The 22954-nt window shown below is 39.5% G+C and overlaps 2 protein-coding genes and 1 pseudogene across 2 annotated transcripts; all 3 read left to right on the top strand.

Annotated features, from left to right (window-relative positions):
- Window positions 1–2774: 2774 nt before the first annotated feature.
- Window positions 2775–6980, top strand: LOC103278491 (proto-oncogene Mas). The gene is made up of 2 exons (XM_016993490.2): window positions 2775–3274; window positions 5543–6980. Exon 2 carries the CDS (start codon window positions 5567–5569, stop codon window positions 6524–6526), a length of 960 nt encoding a protein of 319 aa, XP_016848979.2. The 5' UTR covers window positions 2775–3274; window positions 5543–5566; the 3' UTR covers window positions 6527–6980.
- Window positions 6981–15011: 8031 nt separating this feature from the next.
- On the top strand, window positions 15012–19445 carry LOC134298771 (mas-related G-protein coupled receptor member H-like; annotated as a pseudogene).
- Window positions 19446–19579: 134 nt separating this feature from the next.
- LOC134298633 (mas-related G-protein coupled receptor member H-like) lies at window positions 19580–22635 on the top strand. The gene has a single exon (XM_062979415.1). The coding sequence runs from the start codon at window positions 20018–20020 to the stop codon at window positions 20963–20965; it is 948 nt and encodes a 315-aa protein (XP_062835485.1). The 5' UTR covers window positions 19580–20017; the 3' UTR covers window positions 20966–22635.
- Window positions 22636–22954: the final 319 nt, after the last annotated feature.

The following is a 22954-nucleotide window of genomic DNA, read 5'->3' as shown; positions in this document are numbered from 1 at the left end:
GGCAAAGTTAGTCATGGTAGAACTGAATCGCAGTCCAGACTTGGCAGGGAGATGAGACGCAACGGCCGGTCTACTCAAGAGTAGTGTGCCACAGAAACTAGAGACGATGTGATTTCCTCAACTGACACGTTGACACCGCAAAGGTCAGTCTGCGTGCAGAACTTTTATGGGACTTCGAATCTCTCCTCAACCCAGGTGCCTGACCACTTTTTCCCAAGGGAAAGCGGACTGTAGACAACAATTTGCCAGATGCAAACCTCCCTGGAAACTCTCAAGGGAACTGGTTTAATTAGTGTTTGCTCTCTCCGCTAATCGCGCGCTTTTTCTCCTATTCTCCTTCTCAGAGCGGAATGTTTCCCAAAACAACTTCCTATCAAAAGGAGCGCTCTCCGGGGAACCAGGCTCTGTTTCAAGGGCTTTTGTAATTAGCTTTGGGCTCGAACTGTCAACAGGGAACATCTGGAAGGGAACAGAATCTTGCTGACTTGGCACAAACCCCATATCCTCGTCAGTCTGATCCATAATGGATACGGGGTCAAGACTCGAGGGTCCCTGAGACATCACATTGGGTGACCTTGAGCAAGTCACACAATCTTCACTAAGGAGAAATTAATCCAAATTACAGGATGTATAGTAGAAAAAGGATGAAAAATTAAAGAATTAGGAAATCAAATAAAACATCAAATTCACATCAAAATAATTATGTGAAAGTATGGAATGGAATTCAACAAGAATTACAAGGTCTAAATTAAAGTTTTAGCTACTAGGAAGAATTTGAACGATTAAATGATTATCCTACCAAAATGTTTTTCTTTAAAGGAATTCCAACTCTCCTTAATGAAACATTCTTTAAACACTGACAAAAGGATATATCTAAGTGGCAAGAAACAAAGTGTAAGGCTGTAAAATCATTAAGATGGTGATGGTGGTGGTCGTGGATGGTATAAACTCACTTGCTCATTTATGGGTATAAAGGTCTGTCCTAGCATCTGACTTCATTCCATGCATCCTATGTTATTGACTCAGCACTGCAGTTCCCACAATTTGTTTTTATTAATTTGACCCGGGGGGAGGGGGGGTGAAGTTCATATTCAACCTCAGGATTCAGTGGTCAGGAACACTATAAGTGAAGGGGATTCATGAAGGATGGGAGCTATTTAAACAGGGAAATATTGGAGACACAATTTCAAACAATTCTAATGAAGGTACAAAAAAAGGAACTGTACAAGAACTGTCAAAATGGAGAAATCAACAAAGAAGATTTTAAACAAATGTTCAACACGAGAAGGGATAATGTCAGAAAAGCTAAAATGCAGAATTTGCATAGGCTTCTTCAAGAGTAGGAAAACAATTTAAAGAGTGAGGCTTTTGTAATATGGCCCTATTAAAAATGGTCACTGCATTCTCCATGCAGAGAAGCTTAGGCAGCAAACCCTTATTAGAAATGGCCTTCTGCTCCACCTCAAGAGTCCATATCAATGTGTTCACCTCTGTTGTAGCTCACCCAGGGGCCAATGGGTTCACTGATGATTCAGAAGGGATTGTGGGATTTCATGGGGTTCAAAGTGGTGCAAATTCAAGCCCGGTTCAAAGTGTTGATGCAGGCAAGGTTCAAAGTGTTGAAAATTCAGGCCATAGAAATGAAACTGAGCTCCAAGGCCAGTCACAGGAGCCAGAAACAACATCATTAGATAAGGGGTCGAGTGAGGAAGAATTAATTGAAACAGAAAATTCTCAAGGGAAAGCAACTGATATTACAAAAATAAGCAAAACTCTTCATTTAAAGATTGGAGCAGAGAATCAGCTCCATAGGTTCGAGAGACTTTGTGGGAAAGAGATAGAGAAAATTGATTTCATGAGTGGTTATTAACAGGCAGTTGTTTATATTATAATTAGTTCAGGCAACTTTGGCTTTCAAGTGAGAAGCTAGGTCTGAGTTCTTGTGTCAAGTCAAATCCTGGTTTTGGATTCAAGTAACCTGGAAGTTTTCTGTATTCTTGTATGAATCTTGTTCAAGTCTTTCTAAGTATACCTTTTGTTTTTGGATTTATGTTGTACTTGTGGGTTTGGGCTATTCCTGGACTGTATTATTTTTTGGATTCTTATGAGACATTTGGATTCCTGTGTGGTTATTACCTATTGCTAAACCTTTTTTGAATTATCCCTCTCTTTTCTTTTTTCCTGCTTTTAAAAAATATTTTCTGTGTTTTTACAATGAACGGTTTGTTTATACTCTGGACCCTTGTGTGGTGCTGTGATCATAGGTGACTTCAGGCCTGGGGTGCAACAACCTCATTCATTCTTTAGGCTCTCCACATTGATGCTCAAGCTGAAGTTTTAAGAAGGTGAGAAATAAAGGCAGGTCATCAGGAGGGGGATCAATTATTTTCCTTTTTAAAAATATACATACAAATATATGGCAATTCACGGCTATTCCAGAGTGTACTGGTCTACAAAGGGTGGGTGAAAGGTACAGAACCTGATCCCACTGTGCCATATCTGGCCATTCCTTCTCCAAATATTGACCCTTTCTTTCATGATATTATTAAGTGAGCTCTTTTGCAGTTATGCCATTCTCCTTTTCACACTGCCCAGGTTTTCAAATGTCACACTTAGAAAAATACAAACTCAAGGGGAGAACTGCACATGTACTTTTTCATTGAAATATAGGTGCTCATGAACCTTGCTTGGATTACATCTAAGATAGGAAATTGTATGTGTTGCAGCTATTTATTTGAATGTTTTATCACAAGACACAGCTGGACATGCCAGATAAGGCCCAACCAAAAAAAGCCACCAGCATCAGTCAGAAGTAATCTGTAGATGCTGATCAAAGATGCTTACGCATAACAGTCAAGTGAACCCGAACGCTAAATCATGAAAACTGTAATCTATTATCATAACATCCTACTCAGAAGCATAATAAAAAAGAGCCACACTTAAGCTACTGGAGCAGCATCACAGACGGTCAACCAAGCTGAGATTGCTTTACAGCTGCTGCTATTTCTTCAGCCAGAAGCAAAAACATGCTGGTAATATTAGTTCTTGAGGTCATCTGGTTTTGATCTCATCAAAAGCAACATTTCTAGCAAGCCTCTGCAATGGAGATGCTTCAGGCCAGCAACACAGCCATGGGTTTTATGGCATTTGGACCAGGCTGGTAATACCAAAATACCAAGATCACCCTTGATATTCCTGGAAATTACAGCTGAAAAGGATGCTTCTTTTGCAAATCCAGCCATACAGCATGTGGCTTTCTCTCAGCAGTTGAAAGGTTAGTCTATTTTATTTGATTCATATAAAGTTAGTCTATTGAAGTTGGTGGGACTTAAGTAGGGATGCCATTAAATATCTGCCACAGAATCTGCTGTACCAGATTTACCCTGTCCTGAAGACAAGTTTGCATGAGAGTAACCCTTGTGAATTCTCAGTTTGGTGAACTGGCTGGGGAAACAGAAGGTAAGGACCTCTTCTTGCTTTCTGTTTAAAGAAAAACAGAGAAGCCGAGAAGATAGAAAAAGAGCTGCTCTTGCTAGGGATAAGGATTGGGCCATTGTGATTTCGAAAGGTACAGATTGGGCATCCCATATCAGAAATTTTGAAATCCAAAATCTTATTCTATATGTATATGCAAGCACAGGTTTTCCAAAATTCAAAACACAAATGGGTATAGGAAGGAGCAAAAGGGAAAATTCCCTACAGTGTATGAAAGATTAAAGATACAAAGTTTTGCAATATTTTTCCAAGAGAATAAAAAGTAATTTTAGTGATTTTCTTCCCACTGTAAGTGTGAAAACTGTGCAGTTGTTGAAACGTTTTCACAGTTCAAAACATACTGTACATGTAATAGTACTATGATATTTTTATGCCCACCCCAGTCCCCCAATCTAGTGTTAGAGATTAAGGTACATCTGGACCATCTGATCTTCTAGGCAGAATCCTATTAGGGCTTTGTGCTAGTATGAAAATGGATTGTTGGAGCAGTTGTACTTTCCATTAGGTTTCATAAAGAGACACCCAGTAGCATAGCTACAAGGAGTGTCTCCTGATGTACCCAGTACCCCCTTATGTGCACAGCTGCTGCTTAACAGCCATGGTCAAATCTGCCCCTAGCCCAAGTGGCCACTGATTGGAAATGGGATCTTTCATCCTCCATCTATGGAAGCCCAGACTCCACATAGATATGTTAGTGGATTACTGTGATTTTCTGGGCTGTATGGCCATGTTCCAGATGCATTCTCTCCTGAGGTTTCACCCACATCTATGGCAGGCATCCTCAGAGACCTCAACCTCTGATGGTGCCTGCCATAGATATGGGCAAAGGCTCAGGAGAGAATACTTCTGGAACATGGCCATACAGCCCGGAAAACTCACAGCAACCCAGTGATTCCGTCCATGAAAGCCTTTGACAGATATGTTAGAGTTACAATACACTAAGGGGTTGTATCTGAGTCCAAACTTTGTCTTTTACTGTTAAATATAATTCAACCCAGTGTATTTATCTGTATTTCAGAGACATTTTAATAGCACTATTAGACAATATTGCCTGCCAATGGTGGTTGTGCCAGTGATTTGCTTCACTTCTGCACTTTATGGGGATTTATATTGTATACAGCCACAGCTCCGGGCTGTGGCGCAGACGGGAGAGCAAGCCAACTGCAGTTAACTGCAACGAATCACTCTGACCAGGAGGTCATGAGTTCGAGGCTGCTCGGAGCCTATGTTTGTTTGTCTTTGTTCTATGTTGAAAGGCATTGAATGTTTGCCTATATGTGTAATGTGATCCGCCCTGAGTCCCCTTCGGGGTGAGAAGGGCGGAATATAAATGCTGTAAATAAATAAATAAATATCATATTATAGTATCTTTTAGATTTATAGGGGTTTTATTGCTGTTTTAATTTATTTATTTATTTACAACATTTTTACCCCGCCTTTCTCACCCGAGGGGACTCAAGGTGGCTTACAAAACCTGGCAAGATTCAATGCCAAACAATCAATAAAATTAACAACACATTTAAAATCATTAACAGTAATCGGTAAAAATACATTATACAAACATTAAAAAGCATTAAAACATATAAATTACTCAAATCCATTCTTCCAAGAACCTTGTACATAGACCTTAATTCATTAAGTATGCAGTTAGAAGCCTTTTTTGCCAAAAAAAAGAAGATGCATAGTCAGAAATCTCATTTTGCAAAATAAATACTAGTTTGCACCAAGCCACTTATTTCCCATTACTTCTCAATTTATTTCTTGGTCACACTGCCATCTAATTTTGAAAAATATATACAAAAGCAGGAACTTTTTTTGCAAATGAATAAATGCATAGTCTGAAATTTAAAAGAGTCAGGTTCCAATTAATATAATTGGATGAATGTTATTGTTATTAATTTTTATTTTTCTGTATTCTGTTGTATCTGTATATTGTTGCACTATTGAGTGCTTTCTGTGAACCATCCAGAGTCCCTTTGGGAAGATGGTGGTGGGGTATGAATAAAGCTTTATTAATATTATCATTATTTTGTGTCTTTTCTTGTAGGAACATGTTCCCCAGAATAAACCCATGATGACCAATTTCAGCCAACCACTGCTTTCTTCTTTTAATGCTTCAATGGACTATAATACAAGTGAGAATATAATGGCATATAATGATGATGGAGTCCCAGTTGATGGAAACTCTGATATAAATTACTTAGAAGTCGTAACAGGCACCATCTGTCTTCTTATCTCCCCTCCTGGCCTGCTAGGGAATGGGATTGTCATTTGGCTCCTGGGCTTCCGCGTTAAGAGGAATCCCTTTACGGTCTACATTTTCAACCTCTCTATTGCTGACTTTGGTGTGCTCACAACGCAAGCGACTTTTGGTATATTAATAATATTGCAGTATTTTCATCTTCTCCCATTTTTTTTCAACATATATATTTTTTTGCATGTCATGAATATATTCACATTCATAGCCAGTAATTTCCTCCTAATAGTAATCAGCGTTGACAGGTGTGTGTGTGTCTTCTTTCCACTTTGGCATCGATGCCACCGGCCACCCCTTTTATCCACTGCTGTTTGTGTCATGACATGGATCCTCACCTTGATCTTCACCACAGGTGCCATCCTCCTTGACCTATTGAAGTTTGTATTCCTCTTGAATACTGTGCTTTTGACACCCATTATGTGTGTTTCCACTCTAGCCATGTTAACCAAAGTCCGCTTGAGGTCACTACAGCAGAAGAGAGGAAAAATGTTAAGAGCCATTTTACTTACACTTCTCTTTTTCCTCCTCTTTGCTTTTCCAATTAACGGCATTCACAGTCTTTCCTTTTTAAAAGAACAATATCTTCATGTCTATGCATATGGGTATGTATGTTTCAGTTTAAATAGTGCCATTAACCCCTTGATCTATTATTTGGTAGGAAGAGGAAACAGAGGTAGATCCAGCAAGAGACTAAATAAAGTACTTGAGAAACTTTTCAAGGAGGAGGAAGATTGTAGAGAAAATCAGGAAACCTTAAATGAGACTCAGTTATAAGGATTCTTTGACAGGGAAGTTAGTCTTTCATAAACCCTAGGTAAACTTAGGCTATATCATAAAGTGAAACAATTCATTGGAAAAAAACAATAACACTGGGCAATGAAAAAGGCAGTAGGAAAAGGAATAAATCCTCATTAAAGGTAGATTGATTAAATGAAGGAAGCCACAGACCTGAATTTGCAAAACCTGAACTGATGACTTGTCCTTTCTGAAGTCTCTCATTCATTCAGTTGCCATAAGTTGAAGTCAACTTGATGACACATAAGGACAAAAACTGTGTGTGTGTGTGTGTGTGTGTGTGTCTCAATGACATTCAAAACTGCATATTAGAGATTATAAGTGATTTACAAAATGATACATTTACATAACAAAAAAATGTCCCTATGCTTTGTCAATTCTTGAAATACAACATGGCACCCAAAAGATTGAGAATACATTATAAAAAATATGATGTTTAATTATTGCATGTACTTTTTGTAATAGTTTGTTTTAAATACTCTTTTTATAAAATGTGTTGGGTAATATCCATTTTTCTGTTTTATTATATCCTGATGGGATCACTGAGAAGAACATTTAGTCACGAGGGGAGCAATGTAATAAGTTTAGTATTTATTTATTTTATTTATTTTTCAAACTTATATGCCGCCACTCCCCTAGGGCTCGGAGCGGCTTACAAGAACCGGCTAAAATCAACAATTTAAAAAACATTTTTAGTATGGTAGCAATCTTTACAATCTTTGTGATATGAGAGAAAGCAGTCACTACATTTTGGGGCAATTAATATTTTGAAAAATCAGCTCTACTCTGCCTTACAAGAATGCAGTATCTAAGCATTTTCTACTTAGTCAGCATCTGTTTAAAAACCTCCTGAGAAGAAGACTCCACCATACTTTGAGGCAACGTAATCCACTATCAAACAAGAAGTTGTTCTTTATGTTTAGGGAAAATCTCTTTCCCAGCCATTTGAATCCATTGTTCTTTATCCTTGAGCTGATCCAAGTGTCAAATGCAAAATCAGCCACACGAAAATTTTGACCACCGCCCCCGAACACTGCAGTTGTAGGAATGAGTCCTGACTATCCAGTGCTTACCCTTCTTCATTATAGCCAGTTTTATATTACCTCTCACATTCTTGCTGTTCCGGGCCCCTTCTACATTACCATATGAAATCCAGATTATCATCTTTGAACTGGATTGCATGGCAGTGTAGACTCATATAATCCAGTCCAAAGCAGATAATATGGATTATCTGCTTTGATAATCTGGATTATATGACAGTGTAGAATGGGCCTCAATGTCCAGAAGGTGTGACTTGGCTCATGTCCACTACTTGATGTCTGGAGTTGTGTTGCTGGGGAGATGGAGAAATGTGTTTAATCCAGTTGAGACTCAGAAATGTGTTTAATCCAGTTGAGACTCAGATTCATTGTAGCTGGATAGACTTGGAAATCTGTTTTATAAAGACAAAAATATACCACATGAGAGATATTTTCTCTAGCCTCATATAAAGCAGGTGAGAGATGGGAACAGAAATATAGAGTTAAACAGTAAAAATAAAAACACAATAGAAAAGATTACAGACGTGTATCTAGGGTCTTACATGACTACACCTCCCTCATGATATTGAATAGTTAATTCTCCATTTAGTATGGTTGCTGGAAACAAAAGTCACCCAACAAGCCCAAATGATGTTTTAAAGCCCATTTGGGAATGAATTTCAGCACATTTAAGTATGCAGGAAATAGTTTCATGGAGCAGTAAGAGCTGTTCCCTCCATTTATGTGCAAATCCGAGTAATTCCCAACCTTTTAATTGGCCTGGGACAATGAAGAGGATACTTTTCTCTGAAAGCATTTCATGGAAATAGGACAAAGTGAGCTGATCACAAGTCCAGACAGTGAACTTTGTGTATAGTCCTCAAAAATGTAATAGAGCAGTGATGGAGGAGAAAGCAACATGAGACTGAGATTGCATCTACAGTGTTCCCTCACTTATCATGAGGGTTACGTTCCAGGACCACACATAATAAGTGAAAATCCGTGAAGTAAGGACACTATATTTATTTTAATATTTATACATTATTTTAGTAGTTATACACTATTTTAAGTCTTTATCAACCAATCATGTATTGATAAATCCCCTCCTCTTCCTCCCGTTGCTCCTTTTCTCTCCCTTTGGCTTCTCCTTCCTCCCTTCCTTAGGCTGTAAATTGATTTATAATATTCTTTTAGAGTTTATTAAAAATTGCAAAACAGCAAATCCACGAAAAGTGAACTGCAAAGTAGTGGTGGAACACTGTACACTGCAGTGTAGAGTTGCATTAGCCAGTGTGTGTCCAAACAACACATGGAGGTTGGTGTGACTTAACCAGGGTACGCTGCTGCACCTCTGGTTAAGAAAACACAGGGATAGCTTCAAACCAGCTCCTGGATTTGACTCTTCCCACATGTTAGGGCAATGGGAACAACCATCCAGGCTCATGTCCCCCCAGCCAGTGCATGCTTCCTAGAGTCAGACAGCCTGAGAAGGTGGGATGCCAGTCCCTTGCTGTTCCCCAGCACCTCAATTCCTTCTCCAAAAGAAATCAAATCACCACTTACTAGAGATCCATGCTCTCTACTTCTTGTTTTGTCATCACTGAATGAGCAAAACAGCTTTGGAGGATGATAGGGGTCTCAAAAACCTCATAGAGCAGGAATGTAGGAGAAGGCCACCTGAGACTGCATGGGCAACTTCATATTTTGATTTTTAAAAGCATAAAAGTGTTTGTGGATGAAATTGCCTTGATTGACTGGCCACATGGTCCAAATGCTCAATCACCATTAAAGCAGTTACGTTATTTTCAGCTGAAGAACAGAAAATAGAATGTCAGTGGACAACACAAAAAGCTTTAAAGATGGGTTTAAACCTAATCTTTAAAAAGGTGGTATAAAAACAGAGAACTGGGAAGTCCTGGCCCTAGAGCATTCTAACCAGAGGTCAACTGTTACCAACAGTTGATTTTGAAGAGAAATAAATATCCATGGTATCTAATTGTATTGTCTTAATTAATATTATCTGTGAGCCACCTTAGGTCCCATTTTAAAAGAAAGACAGAGAATACATTAATAAGATATAATAATAGCATCATTCTTTGTTGGTAATACAGTAGAATCTCACTTATCCAACACTCGCTTATCCAACATTCTGGATTATCCAATGCATTTTTGTAGTCAATGTTTTCAATACATCATGATATTTTGGTGCTAAATTCGTAAATACAGTAATTACTACATAGCATTACTGCGTATTGAACTACTTTTTCTGTCAAATGTGTTGTATAACATGATGTTTTGGTGCTTAATTTGTAAAATCATAACCTAATTTGATGTTTAATAGGCTTTTTCTTTATCCCTCCTTATTATCCAACATATTCGCTTATCCAACATTCTGCTTGCCCGTTTATGTTGGATAAGTGAGACTCTACTGTACCAACATTTCTTTTTGATAATATGTTATTGTTGAGTGTTTTTGCAGTGGTGATGTAATCAGAAAGTAAAAGAAGGGTACAAGAAGCTATTCAAGCATTGCACAGAATTTGGATGATAAAAACAAATAGGAATCCATAATAGACCCTTTAAATATGAGAGGGGGGAATCAAACCTAGATGGTTGAGTCCCGGTTACCTACAGGATTGCCTTCCCCCATACAATCTGCCCCGAACACTTAGGTCCTCTGGGTGGTGACTGTTTCAGCCTACCAAAACCCAACTGGCATCCATCACTCAGAGGACCTTTTCATCGGCTGCCCTAAGACTGTGGAATGACCGGGGGAAGAGCTTTGACATCTAGATCAGCTGCTGGAATTTAAGGTACAGTTGAAGACTCATATCTTTCGGCAGGCATACACATTCAATTTTAAGATGTGAATTTATTTTTAAAAAATCCTGCCAATTGAAAAATTGGCAGTTCAAGCCCGGGTTGGGGTGAGCACCTGCCATCAACTCCTGCTTCTGCTCACTTAGCAGATCAAAAAACAGAAATGTGAGTAGATAAATAAGTATTGCTTTAAGCGGGGAGGTAATAAAGACTCCCATAAGAACATGCCGGTAATTCCATCAGAAGGATGTTTACTTGGCATGATTCTGGTCATGCTCAGCCATGCCAATCTGGTGTTGGCATGACTAGGCTGTATGGCCACCCACCACACCATTGAGATACGGTTTTCCACTCATGTGTAGTCCCAAACTGCGGAATGAACCAGCATTTTAAATGAAGTTTCATTTCACATGTAGAAGCACCCTGGGAAGTAGAGGCAAGTTCTGTGACTATGAATCAGATAGAATATCTCATGAAAAAAATGTATTGATGAAAAAATGCTTCTTTTTATTATTTTTTTATTTGTTTGCTTATTTGCCGAAAGGGTCTGTATCATGTGGGATTCTCCATAACAAACCTGTGACATGTATAATATGGAGGCCGGTGGTTCCCAACCTTTGGTCCTCCAAGTATTTTGTACTTAGTTCCCACAATCCCTAACGGTTAGTAAACTGACTGGGATTTCTGGGAGTTGAAGCCCAAAACAGCTGAAAGACCAAAGGTTGGGAACCACTTATTTAGACAATGAGGGAGAAAATATTATTATCCCCTGATTTCCTTTCTAATTTTGTGTTATTTTATCATTGACAAAAGAATAATTCAGCCAAGGCCATGGCTGAATAGTTATGGTGCCTCTGGGCTTTTCCAGAGTGCGCTTGTTCACACAACTGCCATACTTCCTTCTCCAAATACCTGCCCTTTCTTTCATGGTGTGATTCCATTTGCTCTTTTGTAGCCATTCCCTTTCTTCACAGCCCAAGTTTTCCAACTTTGCATTTAGAAAATAGAAATACAAGGGGTGAACTGCTTGAGTAGATCACATCTAAAATAGGAAATTGTATGTGTTGCACTTACTGCTTTGAGTGCTGTGTCACAACACACAGCTGGACATGCCAGATAATACATCAGTTAGAAATTATCTTTATACTCTGATGTACATCAAAGATACTTATAACAGCCAAGTGATCCTGACAGTTAAACTACAAAGCTGTAATTTATCATCACAGCACCCCTCTCAGAAGCACAAGGAAAAGAAGTCTGGAGCAGCTTTAATCAAATTTCATCTACATCTACACTTTCCCTGAAAATTTGGAATAAACTGCTCTGGAGAAGTGTTTCTCAGCTCATTTGGTGACCATAGAAGCAGAGTCGGAAGAGACCACAAGGGCCATCTAGCCTCTTGGCAGGGGGTTGGACTGGATGGCCCATGAGGTCTCTTCCAACTCTACTAGTCTATGATTCTATGATTCTAATCTAGTCTAAGAAAACGCAATCAAAGCATTCTCAGCAGATGACCATCCAGCTTCAGTTTAATAACCTCCAGAGAAAAAGTATACCTCACAATCTCTGAGGATGCCTGCCATAGATGTGGGCGAAACGTCAAGAGAGAATACTTCTGGAACATGGCCATACAGCCCAGAAAACACACAACAACCCTGTGAGACCAACCATGAAAGCCTTCGACAACACATTGGATAAGGTGTGTATGACCATAAAGTCAACTGGGTTGGGTTAAGAGTGCACTGGGGCTGCCGCCACCACTGCCTTCTTCAACCAGAAGCCTTTCCTTTCAGATGTTTACTGGTCATATTGCTTCTGGAGGTCACATGCCTGGGTGTCTGCTACTGATCTCATCAAAACTGACATCTTTAGCAAACCTTTGTGAGCAATACACAGGTGGGTCTTTAGGGCAGGCTGGAACCTCTAAAAGACCAGAATCACAGCCAAGCTTCCTGGAAGATCCAGAGGAAATTCTCTTTCCCTTTGACTTAGCTTAATGGGTTGAAGTGATGCTTCTGCTGCAATTCCAGCCATACATCATGTGATTCTCCATAACAACTGAAAGGTGAGTCCACTTTGTTTAGCCCTTGTACAGTGAATCCCTTGAAGCTGATGGGGTTTTAGGAGGGGTGCCAATAAAGATCATCCACAGAATCTGCAGTACCGGATTCACTCTGTTCTAAAGACAAGTTTATATGACTGTAGCCTTGTGAATGCTCAATTTGGTGAACTGGGTGGGGAAACTCTTAAGGAAGGAACTGTTCTTACTTTTATTTAAGAAAAGGGGGTAGATTTTGAGAATTAAGGAGAAGAGCTCCTATTATCAGGAATAGAATTAAATCCTTGAGATTGAAATGTACAAGTTTAGCTTTCTTTAGAGTAAATTCTGAAATAAAAAATACTCCAAAATTTGAAATTGCCCACCTGAGCAGCTGAAAAAGTAATGCCTTTGACTTCTGATGGTTTAGCGTGCACAAACTTTGCTTCATGCACAAAATTATATACAAAAATTATGAATTAAGTTTAGGCAATGTATATAAAGTATATACAGAACATACCACCAAGGTATCTCATTATGTACATTTATGCAAATACAAGAATTCCAAAATCCATAAAATCTGAGATCCAAAGCACTTCTGGTCACAGGAGTTTCGGATAATGGATGCTGTGCCTGTAGAAGAATATACCTTTCCAGTGTGTTCCTGTGCTGTCCCCATGATTTCTAATCTGAACATTGGTTGCCTCCTGTGTTCAGAATTCCTCATCATAAACACTTCAGCAATGCAGCCATCACGGAGCTCCACAAGAAGAAGCTGTGCGACGTGATGATATCCAGCAGGCTCCATACTGGCTTCCTCAGCAAAGTCATTGGTAAACTTTGTTGTGGATGTAGTCATTTTCATCTCTTTCAATTTTTTTAAATTTTGAATGATTTATTTTTTTGAGATAAGTCCTTAAGTTTGCTGAATAAGGCTGCTAAATCATCTTTGTATTGGTCTTCCATATTAAGTGTTTGTAGTAAAGAATGGGACCGAGTCTTGATCTTCTCTATCTCCTCTTTAGAGCAAGAAATTAGTAAGAGTATAAGGTCATGTGAGCATTTGTTTAAAACTGCTACCCATTTTTTATTAAAAACAGGGTCCTGGGTGAATATCCCCAGATGTTTAAATATACGTAGCCCTCTAGGTATTCTGTTAACCTTAATATATTCAGCTAAGGTGGATGCATGCAAGCTTAAACGCATCTCTCTGCATTTAAGCTTCTCATATTCACTAAAGGAGTTTTACTTTTAGAGGTTGTCACACACCCCTCAAACTTGGATTTATGTACCAAACTATTACAAGGCAAATTGTTTTGTATTTTACCCTTCAAACTATATACATATGCATAGCTCTTTAAATACCTCAATACTGTTATCACCTGCTATACCTGTGGTTAACCTCAGCAGACTGAGAGCCAAAACCAAGGTCACCACAACATCTGTTATAGAACTCCAATATGCTGATGACAACGTAGTCTGTGCGCATTCAGAAGAAGACCTACAAGCCACTCTAAACACCTTCACAGAAGCATACGAGAAGCTCGGCCTCTCACTGAACATCGAGAAAACCAAAGTGCTCTTCCAACAGGCACCAGCTAATCCCTCTGCAAAGCCAGGAATACAGCTTAACGGTGTAACATTAGAAAACATTGACCATTTCCGCTACCTTGGCAGCCACCTCTCCACAAAAGTCAACATCGACACCGAAATACAACACTGCCTGAGCTCTGCGAGTGCAGCATTTTTCCATATGAAGCAGAGAGTGTTTGATGACTGGGACATCCGTAGAGATACCAAGGTCCTTGTTTACAAAGCCATTGTCCTCCCAACCCTGCTCTACGCCTGCAAAACGTGGACTGTGTACAGACGTCACACCAAACTCCTGGAGCATTTCCATCAGCGTTGCCTCAGGAAAATCCTGCAAATCTCTTGGGAAGACAAGCGGACAAATGTCAGCGTGCTTGAGGAAGCAAAGACCACCAGCATTGAAGCGATGTTCCTACACCATCAACTCCGCTGGACTGGCCACGTTGTCCGAATGCCCGATCACCGGCTCCCAAAGCAGTTACTCTACTCCGAACTCAAGAATAGGAAATGGAATGTTGGTGGGCAGGAAAAGAGATTTAAAGATGGGCTCAAAGCCAACTTTAAAAACTGGCCCTTGAGCACTCTAATTGGAGGTCAGCTGTGACCAGCAGTGCTGCGGAGTTCGAAGAGGCACGAACGGAGGGCTTAAGGGAGAAACGTGCCAAGAGGAAGGAGCGTCAAGCTAACCCCGACTGGGACCGCCTTCCACCTGGAAACCAATGTCCTCACTGCGGGAGAATATGCGGGTCAAGAATCGGTCTCTTCAGCCACATGATGGAAGACAATCGTCCTCGAGCTACGAGGGATCGCCTAAGTAAGTAAGCTATACCTGTTTCAGGCAGCTTGTATAGAGTAACATTAACATCATCATGATTCTACTATAAAGAAACAAACCTCTTTTGTTCTTCTGAAAGCATTGGAAAGGGAACCCAATCCCACCTGACTGTTTGTCGTAGAATCATTGAGTTGGAAGAGACCCCAAGGGCAATTGAGTACGACCCATTATTCTGTAGCCAGATGGATGGCCATCTATTGCTGGTACTTTGATTGTGCTTTTCCTGCATGACTGGAAGTTGGACTATATGGTCCATGTGGTCTTTTCCAATTGTATTATTCTATGATTCTAAGCCCAGAACACCTGGAGGATCACAGATCTGGCTTCAACGAACATAGACTGAAATAAACTCATTCACTAAGTAATTGAGCGGATACATTCTAATGTTCTACTCTTGAGCCCCGGAAAGGGGAAAAGGACTGCCATATCTTTCCCCATCTGCTCCTTCTACAAATATATAGTGACAGCATAGATGGCTATGTCTTTGTGTGATATATGATGTTATTTTATGTGATGTGTTTAATACTGTTTAATGTTTTATTAGGGGAGGGACAACTTTGGTATTTTACTGTTTTTTTTATTGAGGTCATTGAATTGTTGCCAACACTCTGGACTACTCTGAGTCCTCTTCAGGGGTGACAAGGGCAGTATATAAATACCATATATACTCGAAGATAAGCCAAGTTTTTTAGCCCTTTTTTAAGCTGAAAAAGCCTCCCTGGGCTTATAATGGGGTTAAGAGCAAGGCCAGGCAATAGAACCTGGAGGTCATTGCTTGCAATAGATTATATATTTCTCTCTTACCCTCCCTTATCAATGTGTTTTCCAAAGCCTCCCTCGCTCTTAACCAAGGGAATGTTTTGAAAAGGAAAAGACGCCCTTGCAAGTCAGGAAGAAGAAAATATATATGCATTAATCTTATAAAAGCATTTTCCTCTGAAATATTTGTTAATCTCTCCTACAGATATATAGGCATGAACCCTCTACATGCATTTGCAATCCCTATGTACTAATATAGCTGTATCTATCTATCTATATACATTAATTTAATTATGAATTTCCCCTCATATGTTTGCAGGTCTTTGCAAATCCTATATACATATAGATCCATGTACCTGTATATCTGTTTCCATATATATATATATATATATATACACACACACACACACACACACACACACACACACATACATTATTTAAGCTATTGATGCCTCAATTAATGTAATTTTATTGGTACTGCATCTATTTTTATTTTGAAATTTACCTGCTTCATTTCTCACCCACGGCTTATATTCGGGTCAATAAATTATCCCAGTTTTTGTGGAAAAATTAGGTGCCTCGGCTTATATTCAGATTGGTTTTTACTCGAGTATATATGGTACCACAAATAAATGAAAAAAAAATAGATGACTTGATGGTCACCATCATCATAATCCTGATTAGTACTTCCCAAGTAGTGCAGACTTTCTGCTATCCTTTGAATCAGTGATTAGAAGCAAAGCTGGACCTATAAAGCTGGACCAGAAAAGGGTCACTGTATGCAAGGAACTATGTTCAGAAAAATTGGTACAACCCAGGCAGCAAGAAAGTAGTGAAAATGACTCCAGCCTGTAGGTGCATTGTTCATTATACTGCCAAGGAGCTAGAACGAAATTCTTCCTCTGTCTCTTCTCTTATAGGAGCACCTACTCCAAACTAAACCCCCCTCTATGATTTTCATAAGCGTGAATATAAGGGAAGAAAAGGACTCCAGACTATAGTTTGATTGCTCATTATTCTGCTGCAGAGCTGGAAAGTAATTTTTCCTTTGTCTCTTCCCTCGTAGGAGTGTGTATTCCAGAATAAACCTTCAGGATGACAAAATTCAGCAAGTCACTCTTTTCTTCTGTGAATGCTTCCTTGGAATATAATGCAATAGAGAATATAATGGATCATAATGAGTCACAAAACAATAACACATTTCCAAATAACAGGGGAAATTATTTAGCTTTCATAAGCATCATCAAACTTCTCATCTGCCTTCCTGGACTTGTGGGGAATGGAATTGTCATTTGGCTTCTTGGCTTCCGTATTAAAAGGACTCCCTTCACCATATACATTTTGAACCTTTCCATTGCAGATTTTGCTATACTCAACAATGAAATGATTAGTGATATATTTTCTCTTTTTAGCTTGATTACTAGTATCTCTTTTCCAGATTACTTTGCTTTCTACTATGCCATCTTTATGTTGACATTCACTGCTAGTCAGTACCTCATGGCAATCATCAGCATTGACAGGTGTGTGTGTCTCTTCTTCCCACTCTGGCATCGATGCCACCGGCCAACACATTTATCCACTGCTTTGTGTGTCATTGTCTGGATCTCCAGCTTCTTAACTACTGCTATAAGTCACACTCTCATATTAAATGGATATGATCACATGCTGTATATACGGTTTTCTTGAATGCTGTGGTTTGCATGCCCATCATGTGTGTGTCCACTATAGCCATTTTTATTAAATTCTGCTTAAAACCACCACAAAAGAAGAAAGGAAAACTGTTAAGAACCAAAATTCTCCCTTTCTCTGGTTCACCCATGCCCATCTCCCTTCACATTCCCAGTTAAACCCTGCAGAGAATTTTAGTTAACCGTTATGTTTCTCAAAATGATATAGAACCAAATAGAAGGGCTTTACATCAGATTCACCCCTCACCTTCTCCACTCTGTTCTAGTTCTTATGTCCACTAATTTTGAAATCTGACAAGGCAAAGAGATGCTGGACTTGGAAACTTCATCCTGTTCAGATCTTTCCCCAAAATGGCCATTTCTTTCAGCACATGGTCATGCAATAGGAAAGGGGGGCAAGGGGGTAGCAATCCCTTCCAATGACTGATAAATAGATGGAACTGGCCATTTACGCACACAGCAGTGACATTTAGTCAAAGGCTACAATTTCCTCACCCACAGAAGTGTGACACACACTTCAAAGACCAATGGATCCGACCCATCCCTTGACTGGAACATATATAATTCAAAATAGTTTTACTTTCTTTTTATTCCATTTTTATCTGCATATAGGACCTAAGTTGATTGTGAACATTTCTGAAATTTCTATAGCTATTTTTTGAAGAGGCAGACATTTCAGAATGTGTTATAAAATTTCTTGCTTTATTTGTATTGATCATGCTTGAAACTTCTTTTATTCCATTCTTAGTTTCATCATATTTTTTAAAAAAACTGCATGAAGTCATTTTTTTAAATGTATCTCTTTCTAAACAACCTTGAATCCCAGACTGGAAATTCCAGACATAGAGTTACATAGATATTGATAGTTTATAACTAATTCCCTCTTATTTATCATTAGTTTATGTTTGTTCAGGTTGCTTTGTGGCAAAGCACTCAAAGATAATGAGACTTTATCTTCTGAAATATAAAAGCCAAAAAAAAAAAAAAAACCTTTATAGGCCTTAAGAAAGTCTGACAAAGGTACGAACAGTAAACCATAGGCATTGAAGTTGTATGATGTGCCATTTGTAAGGCGGGGGTATGAATTCAGTGAAGTTTTTAAAAGTCAGAGGAAGCGACAATCAATCTAAAACCTGCACTTTGTGTACCTTCATTATAGAGCATTATGTATTTCAATCTCTTCTGCTTGATTTTATTTCAAAATTCACCACAGAGGCTTAAGACCACTTAAACAAGGCCTACACAATCTATGGCCCTCCAGGTTCTTAGGGCCGGAGGAATCTCACAGATCAGGTCGCTCCCTCCTGACCTTTAAAAGGTAAAGGTTTTCCCCTGACGTTAAGTCCAGTTGTGACCGACTTTGGGGGTTGGTGCTCATCTCCATTTCTAAACCAAAGAGCCGGCGTTGTCTGTAGACACCTCCAAGGTCATGTGGCCGGCATGACTGCATGGAGCACCGTTACCTTCCCACCAGAGCGGTACCTATTGATCTACTCACATTGGCATGTTTTCGAACTGTCAGGTTGGCAGAAGCTGGGGCTAACAGCGGGCGCTCATTCCGCTACCAGGATTTGAACCTGGGACCTTTCGGTCTGCAAGTTCAGCAGCTCAGTGCTTTAACAAACTGTGCCACCACAGATAAAGACCTGCCTGTGGAACCAGGCATTTGGCCCATCATGGGAATATTTAAAGTTAAAGTGAAAGTTGAAAGTGCAATGACCAGGACTGTTTATGGACAACGGCTATGTCTTTGTGTGATATATGATGTTATTTTATGTGATGTGTTCAATAATGTTTAAAATTTTATTAGGGGAGGGTCAACTTTGATGTTTTATGCTGGGGTTTTTTATCACGGCCATTGAATTGTTACCAACACTGTGAACCACCCTGAGTCCCCTTCGAGATTGAGAATACCACAAATACCACAAAGAAATAAAATAAATAAATAGATGACTTGATGCTGCACCAGTGACGTTCCATCTTCATCATAAACCTGATTATTACTTCCTAAGTAGTGCAGACTTTCTGCTACCCTTTGAATCAGTGACTAGAAGCAGAGCTGGACCTAGAAAGCCCCCTCACCCACCAGAACAAGGGCACTGTATGCAAGGAACTATGTTCAGAAAAACTGGGATAACACAGGTAGCAAGAAAGTACTCTGTGGAAATAACTCCAGCCCAGGCATGTAGACGGGGGGGGGGGGGGGGGGGGCTTGAGGGGCTTCAGCCCCCCCTCCAAAATTCTCAGGGTGGTCCGAGAGAAGGCCTGACATTTATTATTTAAACTGTTATGTTTATTCATATCATGATCTGATCACCATGCTCAATATATCCCATATGCGTGGGGGTATTGGGATAACTATACAAAAGGTTTGTTAGGTTAGACCCTCTCCCGCTCAGACTGAGCCCCCCCCCCCCCCGAACCAAAATCCCAGCCCCTCCCGAAACAAAATCCTGGCTACGGGCCTGCTCCAGCCTGTGGGTGTATTGTTCAAGTCATTATTCTGCTGGGGGTTAGAAAGCGATTATCCCTCTGTCTCTTCTCTTATAGGAGCATCTACTCCAAACTAAACCCCCCTCTATGATTCTCATAAGCATGAATAAAAGGGAAGAAAAGGACTCCAGACTATAGTTTGATTGTTCATTATTCTGCAGAGCTGGAAAGTAATTTTTCCTTTTCTCTTCCCTTGAAGGAGTGTGTATTCCAGAATAAACCTTCAAGATGACAAAATTCAGCAAGTCACTCTTCGCTTCTGTGAATGCTTCCTTGGAATATAATGCAACCGAGAATATAATGGATTATAATGAGTCACAAAAGGATAACACGTTCCCAGATAATGGGGATAATTATTTAGATTACAAAAGCATCATCACTGTTCTCATCTGCCTTCCTGGACTTGTGGGGAATGGAATTGTCATTTGGCTTCTTGGCTTCCGTATTAAAAGGACTCCCTTCACCACATACATTTTGAACCTTTCCATTGCAGATTTTGCTGTGCTCAACAATGAAATGATTTGGGAAATACTTTATCTTATTAATTGGATTAATAGTATCTCTATTTCCAATTTCTTCTACTTTGCCATCTTTGCGTTCACATTCACTGCTAGTCAGTACCTCATGGCAATCATCAGCATTGACAGGTGTGTGTGTCTCTTCTTCCCACTCTGGCATCGATGCCACCGGCCAACACATTTATCCACTGCTTTGTGTGTCATTGTCTGGATCTCCAGCTTCTTAACTACTGCTATAAGTCACACTCTCATATTAAATGGATATGATCACATGCTGTATATACAGTTTTTCTTGAATGCTGTGGTTTGCATGCCCATCATGTGTGTGTCCACTATAGCCATTTTTATAAAATTCTGCTTAAGACCACCACAAAAGAAGAAAGGAAAACTGTTAAGAACCATTTGGCTTACTCTTCTCTTCTTTCTCCTCTTTGCTTTTCCATATAATGCCATTCACGTTTTTAACATAACCTGTGAAAATTGTTTTTTTTATGAATATAGTTACATCTGTGTCTCTGTAAACAGTGCTATTAACCCCATGATTTATTATTTGGTGGGAAGAGATAAAGGGGGGAGATCCAACAACAAAATCAATAAAGTGTTGGAGAAACTTTTCAAGGAAGAGGAAGACTATTGCAGAGGGAATCAGGAAATTTGAAATGAGAGCCAGTTATAAGCCCCCCCCCCCCCCGGGTCAGGGTCAGCCTTTTGTAAATTTGTTAAAAATACCTCTTTATACTTAGGTTTGTTAAAATATACAAACACCTTTGAATAGTATAAAAAAGGCATGGGCAAATTTTGGCCCTCCAGGTGTTTTGGACCCAAACTCCCATAATTTCTAGCAGCCAACCAGCTGTTAGAGTCCAAAACACCTGGAGGGCTGAAGGTTTCCCATGCCTCATCTAAAGGCATATGCATTATGGATGCTACATGTTCCTGCTGATTCACAGATAACCTATACATGCAACAGTCTTCTCTTTTTTTGCTTCTATTGGGATATAGAATAATAATTATTGTTTTCTTTCCTTTATACTATACTCAGAATCTATACTATACTTATATACTATACTTATACTATACTATTGTATCTTTTTCTTTCCCTTTGTATTTTTTCTCCTAATCTCCTATCTGTATCTCTAATTTTAGAATGCATATCATTTAGAATTAAATTGCAAACATCAAATATCAATAAACAAATAATCTGAATATGGAAAGCACACCAGTTCTATTGTTTTCTTGTGTGATCCTACTTAAAGTGACACTGCATGAGCTTGAACATATTTGTTTAAGTATCACAGGTATGGTGATGAATGAAGGGGGAGAGAGAAGAGGATCCAGTTTCATTTAACTACATTACCAAAGTCAGTAGAGATGCCACAGCCTCACATAGTCAGAGTTTCTGCCTTTAAAGCTAGATATTATCTTGATAGCCACTAAAATGACGTTCTGGCCTTGTGATGTGAAGATAGCAACTTATGAAGTGAAGAAAGGAAGAATGTGGCATGCATTGTTCTTCTTACATTTATTGGAGGAACAGCACGATTTCATCCCATATTGACCCGAGTTTTGTGCAACGGCATGAGCATATTTTCTTACAGTGGTTTTGAAGAACAGCAAGAACAGTGTGGTCTTGTGGAGACTTGAGGTGTGTTTGGAACGTCTCTTCCTATAAACTGTCATTCCAGCACAGAACTTTATAGAACATTTCTTCTCATCACTATATCTGAAGATATATCCATTCTTTCACTCAGGTATGTGGGGAAGGGGGCTCTATTTACACAAAGAGACTCATTGTCATATGTTACAGTCAATTGGACTTTCCATGGGATGGGTTGATACATCTGCATGAGATATTTGGGACTGGAACCATGGCCAATGGACATAAGAAAGGATTAATTTATGGTTTGATTCTGTCAGCCTTAGGCAGTTAAAGGTTTTAGCCCAAGGTCAGATTTTGGTGACCTCTGCTCTGGCCTCTTATACGAGAAAGTATATTTCTGGCAGAATGTATCTCAGCATTATTTTCTACATTTCAATGCTTATGCATAGACTTGCATTCTCACTCATGCATAAACCCTTTTCAATTATATAGGTACATACTTACATAACCACCCCTAGAAACAGTCGAAATGCACTGCTTCTCATCCCAACAAACTACTGAATGTTGCAATTCTTTCTTCACTCCCAATAAGCTTGTTATCTGTTGCTCCTGAGAGTAGAACACAAAGTAATAGATTCAAATTAATAGGAGATTCCTCCTAAGATTAGGAAGAACTTCCTGATGGTAAGAGCTGTTCTGCAGTGGGATATGCTGCCTGGGAGTGTTGTGGAGTTGACTTCATTGTGGGCTTTTAAGCAGAGGCTGAATGGACAGCCATTGAAAGAGCTTTGGGTTGTGTATTCCTGCTTGGCAGAATGGAGGTTGGACTGGATGGTCCTTGGGACTTCTTCCAGTTCTATGGACCATGTTGGTCAGAGGCATGGCTTGCAACTAAATATGTGCTTGCAAGTTGTTTCTGATGTATGGAAACTGATCCTCTCATGGGGTTTTCTTCCCATGCTTGTTCAGAAACTGTTTGTCCTTTGTTTTAAGGCTGAGGAGTCTGACTTGCCCAAGTGTCCCTTGCCAAGTGGTGATTCAAGCTCT

This window comes from Anolis carolinensis, chromosome 4 (genome assembly GCF_035594765.1).
Source record: "Anolis carolinensis isolate JA03-04 chromosome 4, rAnoCar3.1.pri, whole genome shotgun sequence".
NCBI classification, from domain to species: Eukaryota; Metazoa; Chordata; class Lepidosauria; order Squamata; family Dactyloidae; genus Anolis; species Anolis carolinensis.
The sequence above is the reverse complement of the archived record's forward strand: the minus strand, read 5'-3'. Positions and strand labels throughout refer to the sequence as shown.